Source organism: Xyrauchen texanus, chromosome 36 (assembly GCF_025860055.1).
Source record: "Xyrauchen texanus isolate HMW12.3.18 chromosome 36, RBS_HiC_50CHRs, whole genome shotgun sequence".
NCBI classification, from domain to species: Eukaryota; Metazoa; Chordata; class Actinopteri; order Cypriniformes; family Catostomidae; genus Xyrauchen; species Xyrauchen texanus.
Genome location: NC_068311.1, coordinates 13,293,154 through 13,315,047, shown reverse-complemented (window position 1 = coordinate 13,315,047; position 21,894 = coordinate 13,293,154). Strand labels below are relative to the sequence as shown.

The window sequence follows — 21,894 nt, the reverse complement described above, 5'->3', positions numbered from 1 at the left end:
TCATTACACATCATCACCTTTACAAAATTGTTTCACGATTTTACATGTGTAAAAGTAACTGTTATATTTTGACAAAATGTTTCATATGAAATAATCTAAAGGTAGAATCTATAAGACCTCGTTTTATATCATCAGTGGCAGTTGTAGTTAAAGTTTCAAGATGTTTTTCAGCTAGTACGGTACTTATTTTTTCATAAATAAACACTATAATTTATTATTATTATTACTATTATTTAAGACTAGCTACACTGACCTAACCTTGGTAACGAGGAGCCTGTCCTCCTGTGTAATATGTATGTTCTGTTTGAATTATGTTTGAAATTAGGAAACAAACGGGATAATAATGGGCTCATATAAGTAAATATGCTCTTCGATTTTTAAAATAGGAGGGGGGATTTACTGTTACTTTTGTTGTTGACGTCAACAACAAAAATAATGTCACTTGATGCATGTCCTTGTACTTGAAAACCATGGACAAAACTATGCAACATAACATGAAATGTGACCCAGGATACATTAAATACAGGTTATGTTTTACTATGGTGGGTCGCCACTTGATATCCAATATGAAATCCTGGAGTCCTGAAGCAAGACAAGTTGAGAACCACTGAGTTAAAGGTACAGACAGGAGCAGTCTGGCTGTGCTGTTGCACACCTACAGTTTATGTTAATTATTCATAATCATAGGAAATTACTTAAAAGCTTCATTTAGTAGTTAATTAAATATGCTATGGTAAATAATGAAAATTGTGCAAGTGCAATTTATTTTTTCATTGTGGAATTTAAATGTATCCAAATGGCTCGAGTATTTTGACTAAGTTCATCAAAATTCGTTCATATCCATTTAATGATTCAGTGATCATTTCTGGTGATGCCAGAAGGTGGTGACAAATGAGTGTCTTGTGTGAAATGGTGTTAGTCACTGAATCAGCGATCAAAGAAAATTGTAATCCTTTACAATTTCTATGTCTACAGACCTAAGAGACTGTAATATAGGTTTTAAGCATTATAAGAACTAAGCAAATATATAATTCTCCTACAGTTTGTGAGCTGCTGTGCATGACTTTTATCAAAAGACATCAATAATAATCTTAAAATAATTATAATGACTGAATAACATCTGTAGATTTTCATGTATAAAAAGCATGTCTACATATCTTTTCACTTCAGTAAAATGCTGTTCTTACAACAAGGCAGATCTATCAATTTTCCTACAGTTTGTTGACTGCACACTAATATAGAGGTAAAATAAAAACAGGAGCTGATATTAAAAATAGCTTTACATATTTAACACAGATCTAGTAATCTTCTTAAATTGGCTAAAATAACTGTTCAAACTTTAAGCTCACAAACATAATGTATAAAGAATATCTTAATGATGACTCATGCACTGATATAAACTCCACTTACAATGTGTGTTTAAAAGAAGGATTGTCCTTTTTTTCTGTAGTGCATTTCACATAATGCTGGCAATCAAGAACCATATGCCGATAAATATCTCTCGTTTGTATGTTCCTCATCTCTAGATTATTAATTTAGATCAACATTAATGGCGATTAAAAACATGGATAAATGAGAATTGTTGAAATCAGCTTTGTAGAAATGAACAGAGCCATGTTGATTAGGCTCTCTTATTGACGGCCTATTTGGTAATTAGGTTTTGGTTCATGAAACTCACCTGTGATTGGCTGGATGGTCACTCAATCAGCCCAAAGTAATAAAACGCAAATAATATTGTATACATATCCACCATTTGGATTCTGTATGAGTTTAGCTTGGACAAGTTCGGCGGACAAAAATCACCTTTTTAAAGAGTGCGGGGGACGTGTCCCCCAGGTCCCCCGCAGCTGCTATGCCCTTGCTTTAATACCTCCAAGCTGGTAACTTTAGGCGATTTTTGATCAGGCTGTGAAGTAGTGCTACTTTTTTTTTTCAAATAACAATGGACTTTATCTGATTAACTGCTAGTATATATACTTATATCTAGGAGGAATGGCTCTTCAAAGGCCATACAAAATTATATACAAATACAAATATATAAAAATGCTAATTACATGTGTATTTACTGTATGTATTATTCAACTTCAATTCAATGTAATTGTATTGTGCTTTTTACATTTCATATTCTTCCAAAGCAGCTTTACACAGAATATTGGCTTACAAACCCCAAAGTTAGCAAGCCAAGGAAAAACTTCCTAGGATGTTTTTATATTATGCAAGATCTCTAGAAGACATTCAATTTGTATTAGGCCTATTATTATTAAGTAAATGAAGAAAACTTATATTACTTATAAAATATTTTACATATTTTTTTTTATACATTTGAATATAAACATCCGACTGTGTGTACTGTTTACACTAATCACCTTCTGATTCTATGGCTGTTGTTTAATCAAATGCTGCATTTGTTTGAAATTGCAGAGTTAATTTTTGTATCTCTTTTTGTATCTCTAGAGGAAGGCGAGTATTTCCTAAAGGTGTTGATTCCGAGCTACGCTGCAGGCTCCATCATTGGCAAGGGTGGTCAGACTATTGTCCAGCTACAGAAAGAGACAGGGGCCACCATCAAACTGTCCAAATCCAAAGACTTTTACCCAGGTAAGTCTGCTACTTCCAGATAGCCTTGAAGTGAACCCTCATCAACTTCTTAGTTTACCATCTACAGTCATTCAGATCACAATTAAAAGCACCTGCTTACATTGTAGCATGATTAATCCATTATTTGGTCAACACTAATGCATTATCAAGAGTACTTTGCCGAAGTCATTGTGACTTGTTCCTAATGGGAATCACATGGGGAGCTGTCACCTTTGGGCTCGTGGCCACACCATATGGCCTATATCAGAGCTCAGGTTGTGCAGCGTGGCAGATCGAGTGGGGAGCTAAGAGACTTGCAAAGAAGAAAATATGGAATTAAGAGCTCTGAAAATAATTTTCATGTGTCTCAGATGGATGCCCATACACTGTTTTAAGACACACTTTCTAGTGGCTAATTTTCATTAGGGCTGCACAACTATGACGAAAATTATAATCAAAAATCTAAATCAAACAATACTGTAATTATGATTCATTTTGATTAATAGCATTTAAAAAAAATACTTGTTTTGTGTGCAACATCTGCATGCCACATTTTATATGTAGACTACACATCCAAAGAAAGCTGAGAATTATTACTTTATTGCTGTTTTATACATCAGTAAATCAAGACATTGCCTTAAAGGAATATCCTGGGTTCAATACAAGTTAAGCTCAATAATCAGCATTTGTGGCATAATGTTGATTACTCCAAACATTTATTACAACCCATCCCTTCTTTTCTTTAACAAAAAAAAAAAAGCAAAGATCTGGGTTACAGCAGAGACTATTTAGCAGAGATGGGCCACTTCTATTTAAATTAATGGAAGAAATTGGAACGCCGCCCAATCAAGAAGCTATCGCACCCAACGGTCAGCTGATGTAGAAAGTAAGTCCCACCTTGCAGGTAAAAGAGCCAATAACTAGGGGTGTGACAATACACTTAGCTCATGAGACGATACACGATACACAATGTTGGGTTGACAAGAACGAGACGATATTTTAACACTATTTTTAAGAAATCTTCAATGATTGAAGATTATGACTGGAAAAATTGTCTTTTATTCGACTGAAAGTCACAAAATGTAAAACAATGCAGGTGCATTTTTAAATGTTTTAACTAATCATCTTGTAATAATGTCACTTCTGTTCTACTTTCTGAGTATGACTTATCATATGCAGTAGAAGCCAGAACAATATGCAAGCACTGTAAAAGGTTTGGCCACAAACTCAACTGACTGGCTTCTCTCCTGTATGATTTCACACGAGTCTCTTCAGCCCTGGTTGATTTTATTTAAGAGCTGTGGTGGTTCTGTTGATGTCTTTGCATAGTGCTCATGTTAGCTGCGGTGTACGGCACTATTTTATTACAGTGCTTACATATTGTTCATGTCTTGTCTGTCACTCTGTCGCCGTTTATTGTTTCCACTGGGTACCAAAAATGCTGCCACACAAATTATTTAAAAGTGGTGGGATCTTCTATGCTAATTTCACCCTCACACTCCGTCATGCTGATATCACGAGACAGCTTTTCACCTCGACGAGAAATATCATCACGTTTAAATATCGCGAGATCTCATGGCACGAGATCTTGTCACACCCCTACCAATAACTGTTTAGATACAGACATTACCTGTCAACTCGCTAACGCACATTCGCATTAGCTATACAAGCCAGTAAAAGAGCGTGTTTTAGCGTAATATAAGTTCAAGAAGCACAATTCATTATTCCAATATTATCACATTTTATTGCTGATTTGAAATATGTTCTTGTAATCTTGACCGACCGTTTTTTTGATTTTGGTGTCCCCCCATTCAAGTAGATAGGAGCTGCACTGGCATGACTGGAAATAGCCTCCCAAGAGCATTCCAAAAATGGCTGACAGTGGACTGACTTAATAGAAAGACTTTGGTTACAGCAAGGCACTTACAATGGAAGTGAATGGGGCCAATTTGTAGACATTAAAATACTGACAGTTTCAAAAGTATAGCTACAGGATGTAAACAATATGTGTGTTAACATAATTTTAGTGTGATAAAATACCTCACTAACCTTTTCTGTGTAAAGTTATTCACCTTAAGCACCAGAGAAACTAGCACGCAGCCATTTTGAACATTTTGTCTTTGATCTTATGGTTTAACGGTTTCTATGTAAATCTATGGTGTTGATGTCAAAGTGTAAATAGATAGCAAAGTGAATTTACAGGTTATTGAGTTGTCCAAAGCTATCATGAGTATTTTAAAGTGTTCAGGGGATCTCACTGTTTTAAACTTCATGTCAACTACGTATTTTAACACAATTATTAAGTTGAAACCTAAAAAAAACTCTGATAAAGCAGAATAACACATATAACAATTAAACGCTTGTATCATGAAAATGTGCAGTGTGACATAGCTGTCCGAATGTGATCTGCCAGGTCCGATTTACCTCTGCGGGTGTGGGAAAAACGAACATTTAAAGTGACAGCAAAACACCTCACTAGCATTTTCGCTTAGTAAGGGGGTGCTGCAGACTCACACCATAAACTCTTGATGAAAAATACTTTTTGTGCTCCCACACATAATCCATTTTTATCGACTCTTCTCAGTAGCTTCAATGCAAACTGGTAGTTAAGAGACAAAACTCTAAAGTGTGGAGTGCTAAAAAGGGGTGGGGCTGAGTAAGGTGAATAGCCAATTTTAAAACTTTGTTGCCATGACGATGTAATGTCAGCAAACCTTAAAATGACTGTAAAAATTTTTACAACATTACAGCTCAAATAATATGTGATTTTTAACAGAACAATCCATGTAAGTGCATTTAGAAAATTATAAGCTTCACATTTCTGCCTTTAAACCCTCCAAATATTGGCCAGGTTCACTTCCATTGTAAGTGCCTCACTGTATCCTAGATTTTCGCTTTTTTTAAAGAAATTAACTTTTGTGGTAGTCAAGATTATGCCACAAATGCTGTCGATTGAGCTCTACTTGTACTGAACCCAGAATATTCCTTTAACAGTCAACTTCATTTGGCCCTCTTAACAGCATAAAAAAAATACAAACATTTTACAGAAAGCCAGCAACGGACATGTTTTGACACTTTTCATGATTAGATTATTTCAGTAGCTGTAATTGTAATCTCAATTATTTATTTGATTAATTGTTCAGTCCTAAAACTTATCTAGGCCCTTTGCTAAGGGCTGTTAGAACAAACGTGTTCTTGCTTTAAAAAAGCATGGCACAGCATCTAATAAAGTGTGACGCTCCTGTGCAAGATGCTGAAAAAAACTGTGAGACGCAACAGCCGTCTAGCGCATGTTTACATAGAAAAACAATAGAAAAGCCGTGCAGATAGATGCAATAACATGTTTGGTGTGAACGGCCCTTTAGACAGAAATAGAGACCATTTTTGTGTCTCTCTGTGTGTGTTGGAATTCTTTCAAATGTTTTTTTAGGGATGGTGTAAAAGGGAGGAAAAGAGAAGTGGCGGGGGGGCTTCTGGGCTGTTACTTAAAAGGGCTTTGTGTGATTTGCTCATCTTCCCATGGTTGGCACATCCAAAAGGGCACCTCTGTCACTTTCTCCCTGGCAGCAATGGCCAGCCATGGCAGATGCCAAATGCAAGACACCTCCTACCAACCCCCTTTCATTGGTTTTGGCAACCTTGATTGCTCCAATGTCTAGAGCAGGGGGGTTGAGATGCCTACAGAATTAAGGGAGAGGAACATTACTGGAGAGAGAAACACAGAGAGGATTTTGGGAAGGCAATGGTTACCGGTGGTGTGGTAGGTTGTTTGAGTGCTTAATGGGGGATTCTTCTTCTCCACTGAAGGGGGCATCTGTATTTAAATTAGCTTGAGCTGTTCCTTGGGTGCAAGTCAAAAGATCCACCTGCTGTGCTCTTACATTGGGGAAGGAGGGAACTATTTTGCTTGGGTGAAGTTTTCAAGATATAGAAATCTCTTAAAGGGATAGTTCACCCAAAAATGACAATTCTGTCACCATTTACTCACCCTCATGTTGTTTCAAACAACATATTGTTTGACTTTCTTTCATGGAACAAAAAAGGAGATCTCCATCTTACAGACACCACAAAACATCGCCCTTATAGTGAAGTCTTCTCAGTTCATGTGTGTAGACTCTGGACAGAAAGAAAACATTGTCCTCCATTGTATTGAATTTTCAAATGTATTTAAAGCTGATGTGTTTTTTTATTTTTTTTCTATTATAAAAATAATTTCTCCTGTTCCAGCTTAGTATGCAGAGATAGCCAAGTATTTTTGGCTCTATAACACTATCAAAACATTGCTCTGTTTGTTTGAGCATCCAGGCCAGTCAGACACAGCCACATTGGCTCGACAAATGGTGAGAGGTTGCGGCGGGACTACCAATAACAGACAGGGAGAGTTTTTAGGAAACAAGTTTGAAAACTCCTTATTTTTGCAGTTCCGTTTGGTGACGGTAGTGGCACAGAAATTATGCAGTAAGTTATTTGTCTTTTTTTTTTTATTGACTAGCATGCAAATTCATGCAAATATAGAGCAGAATATGGATGTTGAAATTTTTGTATTCCAATTACTAAATATGACTTTCATTTTATACTTCATTTATAGTCATTTTCAAAAAGCAATAGTGGTGAAAATTCACACTTAAATGCATGAAGCTGGATTGCTTTTTCACAATATATTTAGATAAGAGTCCAGAGAATTACATCATCCTTTCTTCTTTATAATTATCCAGACGCTGTTCCTCTCGGGATTCCCAAGTGTGTAGATTCTGACCTTTCCCTGTCCAAGTCACTGATCCTCATTTAACCTCCTCGTCCCTTTGAGCAGAATGTAGCACAATATTAAGCTTTCTCTTAATCCTTCACCGTGATTGCAGTTTTCAGTGTTTAATACCCAGAGAGCCCTGCCACACCCCCAACCAAACCACCACATTATCAACATTACTGATTTCTCTGCTGTGTAATCTGCTTAAGGCCTAAGCTTTCTGGCCCAAAGATGAAAAGCCGCAATATTACATATCTAACTGTGGGGTTGAATTTAGTTTCCTGTGTGTTTTATTTTATTTTTTACTCCTTTTCTCATTCAGGTTGATGTAATTATTTTTCTTTGGCGATGACATAAGTGCTGTTTCATTAAATTCTAAGTCATATTATGCTTTAGTTTGTGTAGGAACACTTTTTACATGGTACTAACAAAAATATACCATGGTATTACCAGCTTATTTTATTTTGTGGCAGTAACATTTGGACGTACCATTCCATTATATTCTTCAAAAAACCTTAAAGTACCATGTAATACCTTGGTATATGAAAATTTTTAACATTACATTTAAGAGGATAACTTTATATTTAATTGTGATTACTCACAGATTTTGAATGTGCTTAAGTTTGAAATTCTCTCTCTATATATATACTTATTTTCCTGTCAAAATACATTTATGTCCATCTTAGGAAGGAAAACAAAACAAAAAAATGTGTAACAATTTTATGCTTTATTCAAATTTTCCAAACAAAGCCTTCCACAGTAAAAAGATAGAAATGCACTAAAATAGCACCAAATAAAGTTACATTAAATGTTTCCCAAATTCTAAGTGGGAGTTTGACTTATTAAAAGAACTAATCCCCACATAGGTTGCATTTTCATTGCTATTTAAATCTCTTAAACTCTCATCCTCCTTAATATTAATCAACAGGCAGACTGTGGCTATCTGCTTTGTTACAGCAATCGAGATCCCGTGTTCATGATACGTGTCAGGGCGTCAACGCCAGCGTCAAGCTCCGCTTGAACTCCACATGAAAAGCGCTTGCAGACAAAAACGTCTTATTATTCGTCTTGTTGATAGTTAAGACGACGTGCTTCTATGGTAATTAAGATGTGCTTAGGATGAAAAATACTTGATTTCTATTTCAAGTCCCATCTGGGCTTGTTTTGTATATCAGATAGCATCAAGAGGTCCTTTCTCAGTCATTTTATCACCGACATTGAAGTGCTGTTGTGTGTGTATGTTGTGAAGTGTGCGTCAGTGTAATGACCATGGGCAGGCACATTACAAAGGTTCCACCCTTCCAACCAGCATTTATGCTGGTTTATGTTATATAACGGTAAATTCGTTAAACGTGATTATGAAAAATGTATGCGTTAAACTTTTAAATTTATGGAATGAGTTAATTCTGACTGCTCTAATTATTATGCATGCACCTTTTATGACCTCATATTAATTGAGAAACTATTTGTACTTTTAATATTCATTTGTCACACCATAGGGCCACTGAAATAGGTGAAGGCAAAAGGTGTTTAAAATAGTCAAACACTTCAGTCCAAAATTGTTTACAGTATCTTAAACTAAAATCTTATATTGATTAAAAATGTCCATGGAAACATTTTACATTAACTACATAAAGTACCTTTGTATTAACATCTGATACATCACTGTATGTACCATGGTATTGCCATAGTACTTTGTAAGGGTGAGTACTTCAAGATGAATACATTTTTGAAAGAGACTTAAAATAGTCCATCTAATGTTAGAATTACTAAATATTATTGTATTAGAAACATACGTTTTAACAAATAATCACGTGACTTTTGTCTGTGACTTAAAGTATGTTCGACTTGTGAAAATGTGTGAAGAAACCTTGAAAGATTTACACTTGTGGAGTGTTACAGTATGTTCAAAAGGTGGAGGTTATTCGCTCTGGTTTTTAGCATTCTTGTGACAATGATAATTTAATTTGTCAGGGAAACTGCTAATAAGTCAGTATGTCCTTGAGCTCTTCCATGTACATTCTAATTAATCATGTCCAACACATTTTAGTTCTTGTTAATCGGTTTGTCTGTGAACTCTATTAATTAAGTGCTATGCTTAGCCTTCATGCTAACTCTACTAGCATGCACTCGAATGTAGAATGCTCTATTGTCAGAGAACAACATGGCTAGTGATGAGGTTGCCGGAGGAGTGATGAAGTACCCTTAATCCCGATGGTTTTGTTTTCTTTTTCAGGCGTGTGACATCATTCTCTGTGGCCGATAGCCCTCAGTACCAGCCAGTGCCTGAGACTCGCAGTCAGACTATCTCATACAAAAGAGCTTTGCTTTCCAGAGCGAGTTTGACCCATGTCTCATCATAGAGAGAGGGATATAGAGAGGAACACTTAGTGAGAGGGAGGACGGGAGTGATGGCGCAGACAGTGATCTTGAAAATGATGAAGATGCTAGTCAGAGTACGTTCATGATATAATTAGCATGTTGCCCACTTTGCTCATTGACGCACAGAACGTTTCTTCCACTGAGGTGTAACTAAGATAATCGAGTGATCAACAAAATCTTTAGTCCATTGTTTCTTTCATTCTTTCGTTTTGTACTTTTTCTGCCATAATGTGTGGCTTTTCCAACAAATATAAAAAGGCTCAGTGGAACCTCCCATTAATAGAACACTGCAAATTTATTCCAAGGATCAATTTTGCATCATGGGAGGGGTGCCTTGTCCGCTACATCACCCTTCCCCCCTGACGACCACCTATTTCTACGTGGCTTTAGTACAAACACTATTGATCAGTCAAGAGAACTCGCTCCTTGAAATGACACAGTGGATCAAATGCACCACGAAAAGAGAATGAGAATGAAAGACAGAAATAGCCTTTGTCTTCCCTACCAATTTGAAAAGCCATTTTTCTTCACCCCAGGTTGTCCACCAACCAAGTCATTTTGATCATTTACCCCTCAATTCAATAGCATCAGCAGGTGTTAAAATGTGACATTTTCTTATGTTCGCTCTCCCAATTTAGAGACAAAGAAGTTTATCCGCAGAGCCATCATTGTTATTTTGAGGAAACATTTGCAGAATTATATGGCTTTAAACATGGTAAAATGGTTTCAACAAATCAGATATGACTAAACTGGTTTGTAGCTAAACGCATCATCAAATTAGCCAAAATATTATGAGTATAACATGAGTTCTAATGGCACAAATTTCGTGTGAGTCTTTGTGTCTGCAGCCAGTGTTTATCACACAATATCATTTGTTGTAACAGACATATTTCACATCATGTAATATGTTTAAATGGTTTTTAATAGTTTCTCATGGAAACAGTAAAAACAAATCAGCTGATGTCAGCCCTCGTAAGTGCAGCCGGTTATGAGAATATTCCCCAACGGTAAACCATTTTGTAGATCTAACAGTCTCTAATCCAGCATTCCTTTAGGTCTGAGCAGCATTCCCTGTCTGTCATTTGTCAGACTCTACATCATTAGATCAGGCACCAAGTGGGCGACAGCTTATGGGCACAGGGATTAGGACCTCAATAACCATGTCATACTTGGGTGATGGGGGCATAGGGGATTCAGGCAAGGAGGGTCTTGGCTTTGAGAGCCAAAAATATCCTGCCTCAATTTCTGTATGTCGCAGGCATGACAAAATTTTACCCAGCTGTGTGGGTCCTTCCTCTGGTCTAAATAACAAGCTATCCAGGACATTGAGCTTGCTGCTTCACACCCTTATCATCACTTATATTAGTTGTGAGTGTTTGTGTCTCTGTCTGAGTTTATCAGGGGATTTGAGTGAGATATTTCTGACAAATAAATAGCAAGTTTGTTGTTGCCTTAAAGAGATGGATTACCCTATCATGAAAATTCTATGACTCTTTCTGTCATGGAATGCAAAATGGGATGTTAGGGGGAATGACAACCTCAGTTAGCTTTCACTTTAAATGGATCTTTTTTCCATACAGTGAAGATGAAAGGTGATGGAGGCTGTCTTTCTGCCTAACATCTCATTTTAACATCTCATCAAGTTTTTGGTGGATAGTTGATGCATGTAATCAAGTAGGACTAGGTGCAGTAAATGTATTGATTTTTCCGATGCATCGTGATCTTCTTTTGAAAGATCTCTTTATCGATTCTGAAATCCCTAGATCAATCTTTTACTCCATGTGCAACCCTCTTCAGTATGAGTAAATCACTCGCATATGTGTCCAAATTTCACAATGTGGGACTACAAATGTTTGTGATTAGCCACTGGCTGGTAAATGTTCAGATTTCACTCACCAGAGTGGTATAGTGGCAAACAATATCTGAGATCATTCACTGCCGGTTGAGAGTAAAATTTGGTCCAAAAATTGATCCTCGCAATTTCTCTCTAATTAATATGCACTTACTGGTTGATGCCTGTAGTCTTAAACAGACAGTACCGATTTAGCACATGATCTACATAGTAATATAAATACTAGTAAATAGTACAAATTATTCATGTAAACAATAAACATGTAATAAAAAATATATATATGCAATATAATATATACAATTTCAAGACATTTACTGATACAGCGCTACAGTGATACAGAATATTAAAAAAAAAATCAAAAGCTAAAATGTGATCAATATGATAAAAAAAACACATAAAAATACATGAAATATTTTTTTTGTATCTTACCTTGAAGGGTTACATAAATGTTAGAAGGTCACTTTATAACTATCAGTATTAGCTAAGAGAGATTTTCATTAGTAGACATGAATCGATATAGAATCTAATCAAAATCAGAATCGAATCAAATAAAATCTGGAAATCTTTATCAATACTCTGCCCTATTATTAAGTTGAAATTGCATTTATAATAATTTCACATAAGTTTAGGAAAAGTCTTGAAGCAATCTGATACTTCAATATTAAGTATGTTATTATTGTTTATTAAATAAGTTATTAAATGGCCTTGGTCACTGAGATCCCAAACAGAACATGAGGGTTAAAACACAGCAACAAAAAGATGCAGACATGAAGAGAAGGATAAGGAGAGGAGAAAGACAAAGTGAAGGGGGAGGAGTGGTTGAATATCCAGTTGTCTGATTGACCTATGATAAGTCTAAACTGTCTAGGACAATGAGGAGCAGCGGAGCACTCTTAATGACAATAGAAGCTTTTGACATTGTTGACAACGCAGCTCCTCAAGAGTGGGGGAGGTGCAGGCGAGCAGGCTGGTCTCCCATCTGCCTTAGGAGGTGTTGGTGTGGGGTGTGTGGAGAGTGGGAGAAACAGACAAAAATAAGAGTGAAACAAAAAGATGCAAAAGTGAGAGTGTTTTGGACATTGTAAATCTGATTTCACTTTAAATATGTTTCACACTATGTACATATTAGGGTTGCACAGTATCCGGTGCTATGGTAGTATCGCGATACTCAAACTTCAAAATACTAGCGGTGCCACAGTATTTTTTAAACAGTAGTACTGTTAATACAGAAGTAACATAAGTTATGTTGTAGATGCGGTAGTAAATATTATTTTAGCTAAAACCTACATTTGAATCAGGCCTATGTATGCAATAAAATAAAACTGTAGTCTTTTCGAGTGGCATCCCTTTCACACAGTGCTTTTTAAGAGTGCAAAATGCTGTTTAGAATTTGCCCATTATATGGTATTGTTTATTTTTCAATGTGTGGTTTTCCCATGCTTCAAACACACACATCTGAATTCCAGTATGTTAATTTGGTGGTTGAGTCTCCTAATGGATAATATGGATTTAAATATACATTTGGAGATTGAGAAGCTTTTTAAAAAACACAATTCACATACAAGATTTGGAATTAGTTTGGGGTTTGTCTGTTGAGATCGGGAAAACCCATCTGCCCTGAATGTCTATAAAGATTTCAAGCCTAATGGGGAAACTCCAGCAAGCTTATTAAACACCCTTCGGACACATCCCACTGCTTTTCCAGAATACACATGGTAGTGCCACTTAATTTAACCTAAATGCTTTATCTTAACATTTACAGATTTACTGTTTCTCTGAAAAAATCAAACGTTGCACTTGTTTGTTTTTTCCAATTACAAATGCATGGTGGTGGTAACTTTGCACTTATGATCAGGGCTGCATTTCCCAAAAGTATCGCAAGCTTAAGTTGATCGAAGAGATCTCTTCGATCAATTTAAGCTTGCGATACTTTTGGGAAACACGGCCCAGATCGGTTTGATGTCCTTGTGACGTGCAATCAAAACAGTCTTGTCAACGTTACTAACATTCAAATAATCTCTGAAATTACAGAGTAAACGTTTAAATCCGTTGCTGTTCTAACTGGTTGTTTTGATACAGTGTTTTTTTGTTGTTGTTTTTTTTTCATTCTAAGAATTTATTTAGGTAACAAGTTAGTCCAATTTGAGCCTTCTCCCAGTTTTTCCATCTGTTATTTTTACCACTTCCAGAGCAACAAGTGGAATGGCTAGTTTCTAAGAACCACTATGACAAACTGTGTTAAGGAAGTAATACACTATCGTGTGGTATCATGATGCTACTTGGTATCATGATACTTTATCTGGTATAATATCGTAAAATATGTTTATGGTATTGTGACAATCCTAGTACATATAGCACTTTTGGATTTTGGATACAGGCTATTTGATTATAATTTATTTTATTTGATGCATATGTTATTGGACTGACTACAAATGGCAGTGCACATTCATGACAGACTGATGCGTCCACTAATTAAAGCAAGGCTGATTTATCGGGCGGTATTCGTTCATTTTGAGATTATATGAAAACCGATAAACCTTCCCGGTTTGTAGGTTCAATTCTACCGCCAGCCTGCATCAATTGATAACAAACATTGTCTGTTTTGATTTTTTTGGTCGCTATAATGTGTGGTTCCCATTCTCGGTGGGGCACGTGGTTGTGCTTGGAGACCACGGAGAATAGCATGAAGCCTCCACAGACTGTCTCTCACACGGAGGCAACTGAGATTTGGAATTGGGCATTCCAAATTGGGGAGAAAAAGGGAGGAAAAAAAATCTTTTAACAAGTGAAAATATAACTTTTTAAAATGTCATTGGAATTTTTAATTCAAACTTTTATTCAACAGCTGTCTTGCTTGTGATATTTTGATTAATTATTATTATTATGCATTTTACTATACAGTTGTAATATATTTTTATAAAATGTCATTCATTCATCTAGGTTTTATTTTGAATCATGCTTGTATTATGACGTGTTTTTTGCCGGTAGGTTCACTTTTCCGGATAAACAGTTTGATCATTGAAGACTTTTATGTCAGATCTGAAATCTCATCTATTTACACTGGCCTTTGAGTCTGACAAGTGAAATGTAGGACACAGTTTTGAAGTGTTTGTATTTTAGATTACTGGCGTTTGTGTATGTGGTAATTTTGAATGTTTAAAATTTTTACTGTGAAGCACTTTGGTCAACTCTGTTGTTTTAAATGCTTCATAAATAAAGTCGAGTTGAGAGATTAAGGAGCAAATGCTGTGATTTTAATTATATAAATATATAGTTTACATGTGCTGCGTGGTTCACAGTGGATAAGTGCTCTGCTTTGACATCTCATACAACGTGAATGATTCTCAATGTGGAGTTTCTAGTGGATGAGTGGTCAGATTCATTTAAAGTACGCAGTTCTTCCACAGTAAGATTGCAGCCTTTAACGGTATAATAAATCATACTAGGACAGGTCGCAATTTTAATTTGAGTCCATTTTAGTGTACAAGGAGTAACAGAGCACACGTTCAAAATAAGCCTATGAACATTTTAAAGCAGTCGTGTGTCAGTCATATTGCGTGCTGGTACAGAATTTAGTCGGTGCTCAGTACTACTGGTACTGCAGAAACACTGGTATTGTTACATCTTTTTATTTTTGTATCGACTTGGTACTGAAGTACTGGTACTTTTGACAACACTATTCCCTACTATATAGTATGTCAAAAGCAGTATGTCAATTGAGTCGTACATCTGAATCCTCATTATTCATAAAACAGTAGGCAAGAAATACCAGGATGATCCATCGAGATTCTGAAATCCACAGGACACTTCAGTCACCCATAATCCCACGGTAACTAAAAACGCTGAATTATTAAAAAACAGTGGAGAACCACCATTTGGGCAGCTCTTTTCAACTGTGCTATATATGCCACTATATATGTTACTATATAATTTATTTGGTCACAGGACAATGCCCATGTTCCCATATGAAGCGTCTCAAGGAATATATCCATACTACTTGTCACGATCCATTGTCATCTGCACTGTGTTTCATGTTTCGATCCCTTGTTGTCTGCCCCGGGTTTTCCGTTTCACCCGTCACCGATCATGTTCCATGTCACGTTTTCCCTGTTGTCCGCCCGAGTCTCACTGTCCTTGTGTAAACTACACTTCCCGTCTTTCCCGGCCCTTCTCTGCGTTATTGTCCGCACCTGTCTGTTGTTTTGTCATTACCGTGTCTCTTTATTTAAACCCCGCTGCTTCCCCTTCACTTTGTCGTTCGCTGACGTTTCATGTTCATGTCGCCTACTCTTCCCGATGCATGTTTATGTTTCTATGTTTGCTCCGTGCCCGTTCTTCCGTGTTTCCCTAGTTCCGTGGTGTTCGTGTTTTGGTTTCGGTTTTGTCCCCCCGTGGATGTTTTCATTTGTGCCTATCTGTTTATGTTTATTTTTGTACAATAAAACCGCGTTTGGATCCGCACCTCTCGTCTGTCTTGTCCTGCTTCCACACCAAGCGTTACACTACTTACCTGCCATCCTGAAGAAAGCACTTTTTTAACAACCAAGAAGTACGTTCATCAAATGCAGTATATAATCTGAAAATATGTGAGTTTGGATGCAGCTAATAACTGTTGTCAAACAGATTTCCTAAACACTCCCCAATCGACACAAAAAAATAGTCATGCCAAAAACTCACACTATTGGTTGAGGTATTGGTATTGGATTGTGGTGTCTGGCTTTTCAGGATGCTCAAACAAACAGTTCAACTAAAGCGTTTTTACTTTTGTGGGAAACTAACCTACAAATAGCAAATAGATATCTATGCTTATCTATGCTGAGATAAGATAAATGATTTTAACATAGAATAAATTACATGCATTACCTTTAATTATAAATGTATATTTGCACCATATATTTTATATTTTGAGCTCTCAAAAATATTGTCTATTGGGAGCTGAAAAAAGAACCATAATAGTCAACAGCTAGTACTAATGCTATAAAATTAGAAGTATAGTGGTGAAACAGTTGGCTTGAATGAGCCGTTATTTCGTAAAATGGTGTTCAGGACGTCATATAGTCCTGACTTTTTATGTAAGCAAGTCTGTCTCTGTGCTTTTGTCTGCATCTGTCAGTGGAGTAGAGACGATGAATGTGTCATTGGGAGACAGCCATCCTCATCTCTTGCTGCGTTCACTCTGTCATCTGCTGCACATTTTATGATGAGCTCATCACTAAACCTCATCCCCCACCGCTGCACCCATCTCTGTATACAGTCAAAGCTCAGCAATTCAGAATTTTATTTTGAATGCACTGATATTTATGAAGTTATGGCAGGCGAAGCTTACAAGTGACTGTTTCAGCCCAATTAACGCATTCAGGCACGCACGTTTATTTTTTTAATGTTAAAATCTTCTGACCTTCATGTCTGTTTGTTTCGAGGTGAAACAATGTTAGATATGCTATCCTAGTCTAGAGTGTGTGGTACAAATTTAATGGAGACAATTTAAAGTGGAGGAGACAGCCCACTCTTAGAAAACCAAACAGGAGAAATCATAAACCTCAGTATTGATGCTATAGGAATGTAAATCCCACCTTTCATTTAAAAGGGCTAATTACCTTTTACGTCACATGGTTGGATTGGTTTCCAAGGAACACACTAACTAATAAATGTATACCTTGAATGCACTTTCTTTGTTTAACTTTGTATACTGTAAATGCAATTAGCTTTGGATAAAAGCATCTGGTAAGTGAATAAATTAATTGTAATAATAAATATAGTTGGACCAGACTGGAAACTTGTTTTTAGCATGATTGAGCTAAAGGAACAACATTTGTGACGTATGACAGGCTATGCATTTTCTTGACTTTGGAGATTTCAGTCTTTCCCCATTGAAGTAGAAAGGAGCTGTACTTGTATGTCTATTACCTGCATAGAAAATAGCTGCCTGGGGGCATTACCAAAATGGCCACCAATTGGACTGATTTGCTTTGAAGGGACTTTGCTGTAATGTAGTTACAAGGTGAGCAGGATCTGTTCCACGAAGGTGGGATGTCTCCTGGGGTTTGGTGCAGAGTTGACAGGGGTGATACCACCATCCCCCTTTCTTGCAGACACACCCTCCTTCCTACAGTTTCTCACTCCCCATTTTGAGACAAAGCATGCTTTGTTAGTCTCTACACTCGGTTGCCTCAGAGATGGGAATTAGAGTGACGGCTCCAGAAGCAAGAGGTTCCCCTCTACCATCATCATTACAGAGGTCTTTTTCTGTTACTCCAGCTCCATCAGGCAGGTAGACAGGCGACAAAGATGTCTCTCGCTTCTGTGCCGATGTGTGCCGCTGGGCTTAGGGGAGACAGAGAATTAGCCGCAGTTAGGATGTGTACTCGTGCAGTCTGGTCACGTAGAGAGGCAACATACTCCCACAGCCAATAGTATAACGGCAGCGCTACCTCCATTTTGAAGTTCCCGCGGAGGGGGAAAAAAAAGCAATGACAGATGTTCTGCTGCTCTCACTGGCCATTTAAAACAGAACGTAAACAAAAACAGTAGCCTCAAGACAAATGTAAAATTGGCTTTTAAAAAGATGTTATTAAAATGAGTAGAAGTGAGAATGATCATATATTTGAATAAAAAAAGTATATAGAAAACACAGGGTTCCCAAGGTCAGAGGAAACCTAAGAATATCAGAAAAATTTAATGTGGTTTTCAGGCCTGAAATAGTCTTGGAAATTAATAAAATCTTATGTTTTGGAAAAGTCTTGGAAATAATTTTTTTGTAAAATATTAGGAACCCTTAATTCTATAGTTTATTAATACCTAAGGTTTCAAAATTACATTCATTTTAATAAATATTAAAAAATATTTGGTCACACTTTATATTATGTGTCTTTAACTACTATATGTACTTACATCAAAATGCATACAATACAGCAAACTTATTAACTGCATGTTGCTAAATTAGGGTAGGGGTTAAGGTTAACAGTGTTACTGTGTATATAACTAAATGCAGGTACTTGTAAGTAAGATGCAACAACATGTATGAACATAATTAGTTCATTGTATCAAATGCTTACGTATGTGTCCATATGTTCTTATGCACTTTAAACACAAAATAATTATACAGCTGCAATCTTTAATTAAAGTCAGATATCACCATGGTAATCAAGCCGTCTGGTTGATAACTATCAAAGGCTCTATGTACTTAAAACTAGTATTGTTAAAGGAATGTTCCGGGTTCAGCTAAATCGACAGCATTTGTGGCATAATGTTGATTACCACTAGATACATTTCTACTCATTCCTGCTTTTCTTAAAAAAAGATTACAGTGAGGCACTTACAATGAAAGTGAATGTGGCCAATGTTTGGAGGGTTTAAACACAGAAATGTGAAGCTTATAATTTAATAAAAGCACTTGCATGAATTCTTCTGTTAAAATGTGTGTATTATTTGTGCTGTAAAATTGCTTAAATTGTCGTTTTAAGGTTTGTTGACATTACATTGTCATGGAAACAAAGTTGAAAAATAGGCTATAACTACACAGAAAAGGTTAGTAAGTGACTTTAACACATTGAAATCATGTTTACACACATACACAATTCTAATCTTTTTGGCTCTATACACCACCACAATGGATTTGAAATGAAACGAACAAGATGCGCTTTAACTGCAGACTTTCAGCTTTAATTTGAGGGTATTTACATCCAAATCAGGTGAACGGTGTAGGAATTACAGCAGTTTGTATATGTGCCTCCCACTTTTTAAGGGACCAAAAGTAATGGGACAGTTGGCTGCTCAGCTGTTCCATGGCCAGGTGTGTGTTATTCCCTCATTATCCCAGTTACAAGGAGCAGATAAAAGGTCCAGAGTTCATTTCAAGTGTGCTATTTGCATTTGGAATCTGTTGCTGTCAACTCTCAATATGAGATCCAAAGAGCTGTCACTATCAGTTAAGCAAGCCATCATTAGGCTGAAAAATCAAAACAAACCCATCAGAGAGATAGCAAAAACATTAGGTGTGGCCAAATCAACTATTTGGAACATTCTTAAAAAGAAAGAACTCACCGGTGAGCTCAGCAACACCAAAAGACCCGGAAGACCACGGAAAACAACTGTGGTGGATGACCGAAGAATTCTTTCCCTGGTGAAGAAAACACCCTTCACAACAGTTGGCCAGATCAAGAACACTCTCCAGGAGGTAGGTGTATGTGTGTCAAAGTCAACAATCAAGAGAAGACTTCACCAGAGTGAATACAGAGGGTTCACCACAAGATGTAAACCATTGGTGAGCCTCAAAAACAGGAAGGCCAGATTAGAGTTTACCAAACAACATCTAAAAAAGCCTTCACAGTTCTGGAACAACATTCTATGGACAGATGAGACAAAGATCAACTTGTACCAGAGTGATGGGAAGAGATGAGAATGGAGAAGGAAAGGAACTGCTCATGATCCAAAGCATACCACCTCATCAGTGAAGCAAGGTGGAGGTAGTGTCATGGCGTGGGCATGTATGGCTGCCAATGGAACTGGTTCTCTTGTATTTATTGATGATGTGACTGCTGACAAAAGCAGCAGGATGAATTCTGAAGTGTTTCGGGCAATATTATCTGCTCATATTCAGCCAAATGCTTCAGAACTCATTGGACGGCGCTTCACAGTACAGATGGACAATGACCCGAAGCATACTACGAAAGCAACCAAAGAGTTTTTTAAGGGAAAGAAGTGGAACGTTATGCAATGGCCAAGTCAATCACCTGACCTGAATCTGATTGAGCATGCATTTCACTTGCTGAAGACAAAACTGAAGGGAAAATGCCCCAAGAACATGAAGACAGTTGCAGTAGAGGCCTGGCAGAGCATCACCAGGGATGAAACCCAGCGTCTGGTGAGGTCTATGCGTTCCAGACTTCAGGCTGTAATTGACTGCAAAGGATTTGCAACCAAGTATTAAAAAGTGAAAGTTTGATTTATGATTGTTAATCTGTCCCATTACTTTTGGTCCCTTAAAAAGTGGGAGGCACATATACAAACTGTTGTAATTCCTACACCGTTCACCTGATTCGGATGAAAATACCCTCAAATTAAAGCTGAAAGTCTGCGGTTACAGCACATCTTGTTCGTTTCATTTCAAATCCATTGTGGTGGTGTATAGAGCCAAAAAGATTAGAATTGTGTCGATGTCCCAATATTAATGGACCTGACTGTATGTTGGAAATTGGGTGCATGGTCATTACTCAACAATATTTCCTTTATGTCTTGTGGTTATACATTTGTAAAAGTGAGTATTTTAAAGTTAAAACATTGTAAGTGTCTCACTGTAATGTCAATGTTTTTTATTTTATATAATTAAATAAATTTTTGTGGTAATCAATATTATGCCACAAATGCTGTTGATTGAGCTTAACTTGTATTGAACCTGTAACATTCCTTTAATAAAACCATTTTTGCCTGAGCACTGAAACACAATCACAGGACCCACAGGCCTCCAGCACATTTCTACAATTAAGACTCACCATAATGTCACCTGACTTTCCAGTTTCTGTAGTTATCCCTCCCATTGCATATTGAGGTTATAAATGCAAAATAATGTAATGCCTGTGTCCTAGATTAGGGCAATTTAGCATTTGCACTTAAACATTTAGGGCTTAAGAAAGAAAAGCCCCTTACATAACATTAGGACAATGGAAAGCTGCATTATGTGGAATAGGGGGGCACCTTTCCTCTACAACGGAAGGTGGTGAGGGATGACAAAGAGGAGCATTGAGTGTTGGCGGTGGGTTTCTTTTTGGAGCAGTTCCATCCTCCTTGCAGAGGGGGACAAAGCTCTCCCTCTGTGCCTCAGCAGAGTCTCTAAAGGCACTAGGTTCTGCAGCTGCCTCTTGCTCCGCCCATTTGCCTCAGAATATCTCTAATCCCCACTGAATGACCCCTGAACCAGTTATATTATTGTTAACTAAACTAAAATGATAAAAAAAAATAATAGAAATAATAGAAACATTTTTTTTTAAAAAAGGAAAAGAAAATATAGACAAATGACCACAAATTAATGTTTAATTTTTGATTGACATATTTGTTATCAAATTTTAAACCTTTTCAACCCGCTTTCATTAAACATGAAAATGCCACTGGAGCACTGTGATAACACCTAGCAATAATGGCTCTGAGAAATGTAACCTGTTAATAAACATTTTAAAAGGAAATCAGTTCACACATTAACTTAAAATACTTAAACTTAAATTCACAAACAGTCAAGAAACTAAATTATTAAATGGACAAATTGAAAATAAAATATAAATAGAAACTCAATTAAAAATACAAAACTTTAATAACCCTGCCACAAACTCCCTCTGCATCTCAC

The 21,894-nt window shown here is 36.8% G+C and overlaps 1 protein-coding gene across 2 annotated transcripts in view; it reads left to right on the top strand.

The window, feature by feature from the left end:
• LOC127629534 (RNA-binding protein Nova-1-like) overlaps positions 1-21,894 on the top strand; it is an 86,244-nt gene that overhangs the window by 14,913 nt on the left and 49,437 nt on the right. For both annotated transcript variants that reach the window (XM_052106620.1, XM_052106619.1), the window contains one exon: positions 2,455-2,598. In XM_052106620.1, coding sequence (XP_051962580.1) covers positions 2,455-2,598 — 144 coding nt within the window. The remainder of the gene's footprint in view (positions 1-2,454; positions 2,599-21,894) is intronic.